This window comes from Anticarsia gemmatalis, chromosome 10 (assembly GCF_050436995.1).
Source record: "Anticarsia gemmatalis isolate Benzon Research Colony breed Stoneville strain chromosome 10, ilAntGemm2 primary, whole genome shotgun sequence".
Classification (NCBI taxonomy): Eukaryota; Metazoa; Arthropoda; class Insecta; order Lepidoptera; family Erebidae; genus Anticarsia; species Anticarsia gemmatalis.
The window spans coordinates 4,581,761-4,587,555 of record NC_134754.1 but is presented as its reverse complement, the minus strand read 5'-3'; the positions used below and the strand labels follow the sequence as shown (position 1 = coordinate 4,587,555).

General features: G+C 39.1%; 1 protein-coding gene across 1 annotated transcript; it reads left to right on the top strand.

The window, feature by feature from the left end:
- The first annotated feature begins 1,194 nt into the window (after positions 1–1,194).
- Positions 1,195–5,520, top strand: LOC142975898 (toll-like receptor 7). The gene has a single exon (XM_076119033.1). The coding sequence runs from the start codon at positions 1,410–1,412 to the stop codon at positions 5,169–5,171; it is 3,762 nt and encodes a 1,253-aa protein (XP_075975148.1). The 5' UTR covers positions 1,195–1,409; the 3' UTR covers positions 5,172–5,520.
- Positions 5,521–5,795: the final 275 nt, after the last annotated feature.

Sequence of the window (5,795 nt, the reverse complement as noted above, 5' to 3'; positions counted from 1 at the left end):
AGCACGTATTATACTGTACGTAACTCCTATACCACGGGAAGTTAATTCAATTTTACTTACTTAGAATCAATACGAAATTATGTAGGGTCGATTCATAAACACACTATAAACCTACTTTAGTTAAAAAGCTACTATTATATGTTTTCTCTTTTTCATTTCGCTAAGGAGTGAAAGAAACAAAACACTTTATAAGCCTTTCATAACTTCATATATTTTTATGAATACGAGGGTAACCATTTAAATAAACTGTAATGTGATTTGTGTCCACACGAAATAAATTCATTAATCAATTCGCAAAAGATATCTTATACGCAGCGGTGTGTCTATTGTACGAGTGTTTGCATATAGAACGTAATGCCATATCCAAAATCCAGGAGGCGATATGTTAGGGGCTAACTTTAGTGTTGGTCCTCTGTGTAACGTTGAGTGAGTGCCAAAAGGATGTCGGTGAACTTCTTTCGCTTTTAACCTGTGGCAGTGAGCTCTCAGCCTTGCTCTTGAACGAACTTCGAGAACAACTTTAATGCAATAGTTGCTATTGGTATGCTGTCTTCGCTATATGTTTCTTATTTTATATTGTTGTGCTAGTCTAGACATAAAAAAATGATGATTGTGAAAATCTAGAAAGAAAATTAATATCTTTGATAAACCTAATTATGTTATAATAGCAAAAGTTCATAAGATTTTTACTGACTGGTATTTATCTATTTAGTTCATTAAGTACGTTTATATGGAAACGCATTAAGGTTCTACTAAATCAGCAAGCATTTTTTATTTAAATAAGGAATATCGGTACGAAAGTCTGTTAAGACTAAAAAAAATGTTTTAGACACTTTCGGCATAGTTCTCCACGTCCATCTGAACTGGCTCTACTGACTCTACTTTATTAAAGCCCCTCTTTATTCAATTTTAAGAAGTTGTGGGCAGGGTAACTTAATACATGCGTTGGTAGTTAATTTAATTTGATATGGTAATAAGAGTAAAAGAATAGGTTCAAACTGAAAATAATACAACAAAAAAGGTATTTTTTGTTTTAAAAGGGTTTGTTTCCGAAAAATATAAATGTCACGTAACGGTTTCCGTTTTGTACAAAAGTCAAAACTACGAGGGTTACTTATTATGCGGCAATAGAAATGCTGGTGCGGTCCGTTCCCTCCAAGCGGCGCGCATTCATGGCATTTGATTGTACGGCAGTCGCGGCCTCGCCACCGCGGGGGGATCGCGTGCCTGCGTTGCCATGCTGCGCGCCACACACTCTGCTCTATTTACTACACGCTTCATAATCGTACTCGTTATCGAATCGTTTCCGTGTACTACACGCGTTCGCAACAGCTGAACATGACCGTGCGCGACATACGAACTCGAGTTTCATTCATAAAAACTCTATTTTGACAAGTGACAAAAATGATATGGACACAGTGCCGTTTAAAATGATAATTAACGCGATATTCTTTTGTTTAGTGATGGGCGCGGCGCTTACGGAAGCGCCTGACGATGCAGATGTATGTTTCCGTGTGTCCGGTGAGAATGAATTGGTGGAGTGCAATGTACGAACACTGTCGTCGGACAGGGACGTCGCCGGTTCGATGCACTCGGATGGTGCGGAGCGGCTTGCGATCCGCTGCAACCAGGCTCTGCTCGAGAGCTCACTGCGAGATCATCACTTCGGCAAAATGCAAGGTTTGGCAGAGATATCCATAACCAACTGCAAAATACTACGGCTGCCGGGCAACGTCTTCGAAGGTCTACGAGGTTTGAAAACTTTGAAGATTCGCTCTATGAACAACGAGTGGGGCAATAATAAAGAACTGGAACTATCACTAGGAGCTTTCAATGGGCTGAGGGAGCTGCACACGTTAGACTTAGCCCACAACAACATAAGAAAGATACCGTCAGACCTGTTTTGCGCATTGGAAAATATAATTGCACTCAATTTAACGCACAACAAAATCAAGTTTGTCGACGAGCTCGGTTTTGGTCACAAATGTGGGTCTACATTGCAGACTATAGATTTAAGTCATAATGACATCATGTCGTTGCCAGCCGACTCAGAAATTTTGCATTTGCGACGACTGACACAGTTATTCCTTCAGAATAATAAAATAAATGAACTGCCGGGCGAAGTTTTTAGTGATTTACTGTCTTTGAAAGTTGTGAACCTTTCCGATAACGCCATAAGTTATTTACCAGAAGGATTGTTTTATAATACTAGAGAAATTCGTGAAATTTATATCCAAAATAATGAACTGGAAACTTTGCCGAAGAGAATATTTAATCGGTTGGAACAATTGCTCGTTTTAGATCTTTCGGCGAATAAATTGAGGAGCGACCACATAGAAGATGAAACGTTCGGTGGTCTAATAAGATTAATCGTGCTCGACCTGTCCCATAACGCGGTCGCACGGATCACACGCAACATGTTTAAAGACTTGTTCTTTTTACAAATTTTGAATCTGTACAATAACTCCGTTGCGTTTATAGAGGACAATGCGTTTTCACCGCTTTTCAATCTGCACACGTTGAACTTAGGTCAAAACAAGTTACAAGCTATCGAAGACCACGTGTTCAATGGATTGTTTATATTAAATAAAATAAATTTAAATAATAACATGTTATCGTATATCAGTGAGAATGCATTTAGAAACTGTTCCGACTTAAAAGAGTTAGACTTAAGTTCTAATAAGATGACTAAAGTCCCTGAGGCAATTTTGCAATTACCGTTCTTGAAATCGCTGGACTTAGGAGAAAATTTATTGACAGAGATCACAAACAACTCTTTCCAAAATCTATTGCAGCTGACCGGGTTACGTTTAATTGACAATCAAATAGGAAACCTTACTGCGGGCATGTTCTGGGGCTTGCCGAGCCTGCAAGTGCTCAATTTGGCGAAAAATAAAATACAGTCGATTGAGACCGAAACCTTTCAAAAGAATACCCAATTGGAAGCCGTGCGCTTGGATGGTAACTACATTTCTGATATAAACGGGGTGTTTGTGGCATTGACAAAACTGTTATGGCTAAATTTATCCGAGAACCATTTAGTTTGGTTTGATTATGCCTTCGTTCCGGGAAGTTTGAAATGGTTGGACATTCACGCAAACTTCATAGAGATTCTTGGTAATTACTATAAAATCCAAAACGAGCTACATGTCAAAACATTAGACGCGAGTCATAATCGTTTAGTAACTCTATCACCGATGTCTATTCCGAATAGCGTGGAGCTCTTGTTTATAAACAATAATTTTATTTCGAGCATCGAGACAGATACATTCCTAGAAAAGAGAAATTTAACTCGCGTTGATATGTATGCCAATGAAATCGAAAGTTTAGATATAAATAGTTTGCGTGTTTCAAGAGTGGTTGATGAACGTGCGTTGCCCGAGTTTTACATTAGCGGTAATCCCTTTCATTGTGATTGCACAATGAAATGGCTTTTGCTCATTAATTCCATTACAAGTCGAGAATACCCGCGCGTAATGGACTTGGAGAATGTAATCTGCAAGGAATCCTACGTACGCGGCGTGAAGTATCTCCCGGTCAGTTCCCTTCATATCAAAGACTTTTTGTGTAAATACGACAGCTACTGCCCTGACGGTTGTCATTGTTGCGATTTCAATAACTGTGACTGCAAAACACTGTGCCCAATTAATTGTTCATGTTATCACGACTCGGCCAAAAGCACGAGCGTCGTCGATTGTTCTGTTAAACAATTGAAATCAATACCTCATAACTTTCCTGTCGATGCGACTCATATATACTTAGATGGTAATGTTTATAGCGAACTTAACGAATCTGTTTTCGATTCTATGCGCAAAGCTATAGTTATGTATCTCAATTCAAGTAATATTATAAATATAAATAACAATACTTTCAGTCGACTCAGAGATCTACGGATACTACACTTAGACAACAACAAACTGAAACAATTACGGGGTCTCGAGTTTTCAAAGCTAAGCAACTTAAAAGAACTGTATCTTCAAAGTAATTTAATTGAGTACATTTCAAATGAAACTTTTTCTCTTTTGGGAGCTCTAGAAGTTTTGCGCCTGGACGGAAACAGACTCGTGAATTATGGTCTGTGGCATTTAGACAATAACAAAAAGTTACAAACATTGTATATCGGAAGTAACAACTGGTCCTGTGATTGTAAATACTTGCAAGGTTTTTTAACGTATGTGTCGCAGAACGTTGAGAAAATCATTGACGTTCACAGCCTGTGGTGTGTGAACGAGAACATGAACCCGGCAAAGAAGCCATTGAATTTAAATGTGACAGTTTGCAGTGAAATAAGTGATTCGTCGATGATAAGCGCGTTCTTCGTCTCTCACAACTTGCCATTATTGGCGTCGGCACTGACTGGGTTCATGCTTATTTTATTAATATTAGCTTTAGTATTCACGTTTAGATACGCTTGTAGAATGTGGTTGTATTCAAATTGCGGAATTAAGCTCTCTCCCTTAGCGGGCGCTTTTAAGGACGCCGATAAGCTTTACGACGCATATATTTGTTATAGCCCTAAAGACGAAGAGTTCGTCATAGAATCGCTCGCTCGGGAGCTGGAGACCGGTTATCCGTCTTACCATCTCTGCTTACATTACCGAGACGTGCCGCAGTTCGAGGCGACATACGCGCAGTTCCCCGACTTGGTGGTCGAGGCCACCGAAGCGTCGAGGCGTATCATAGTAGTACTAACAAAGAACTTTATCTTAACGGAGTGGTCTCAGATAGAGTTCCGACAAGCTTTACAGAAAGCGCTCCGAAAACATCCACATAAATTAATAATAGTCAGCGTAGGGCTCATCCCACGAGATCCGGAGTTGAAGTCATATTTCAAAACGGGTTTGGAGATAACGTGGAAAGAGAAACGTTTTTGGGAAAGGTTACGTTATGCGATGCCATCATCTAAACGACACGGGCAGAAGTTGAAGAGACTAAATTATGGGAGAAATTCTAACACTTACACTATGGACGCGTCTGTGTTAAACAGTACATGTCAGACGTTGTGCGGCAAGTCCGCCAACTCGGCGGAGCGCTCGCCGTGCGATCGTCCTCTGTCCGAACATATCTATTCCACGATAGATTCGGACTACTCGTCCACGGACTTCCAAGGGCGGCATAATCAACCGCAGTCCGTGGTGTTTCAGCACACTGTTCAAACGTACCTGGTATGAAGGACCTCAGTAAACATTAACTCAAACGATCTCTTTATAATTGATCTGTAAGCCTTAGTTTTAGCCTTAGGCAAACGCTAAACAAAATGTTTTGTTATAGACGAAAATCGTCCGAAGTTGTAAATATTTATAGAACTTTATAATAATCTCTATAGCATATGTGTAACTTTTGTACAATAACGATACCAAATTTTCGCATTTGAAAAGGTTTGCTTCTTCGTATTTATTACTTTTTTAAATGAAAAAATGTTTTAAGTATTAATCGGAAAGACTGTAAATTATTGTGTAGTTGTAATTCAATTGGCTGATGTTTGTATAGATATGTAATTAAAGAAGTTTATAAACGAAAGCGATGATTTTAATGTAACCACTCCTCCTCTGTCTTAATGTTGCTATTATATGAAGACGCTGTAAAATGTTTCGGTACTAACATTAAAAATACATGTTTTATTCTGTTTCCAATTCAGTTTTTACGAGCCGGGCCAGAAATGGAGCAGCTGGTCCATGTAAACAGAATAAAAATGAGAGGCAACATGGCCGCCATCTATGCCTTCAATAGGCTTCTGCCTTCTATATAATAAGCCTCACTTGCTTGCATTCGCTTTGAAATGCTCATTTCCATTA

Excerpts from the sequence above, each read along its gene's own strand:
- LOC142975898 (XM_076119033.1), top strand. The coding sequence starts at position 1,410 with ATGGACACAGTGCCGTTTAAAATGATAATTAACGCGATATTCTTTTGT.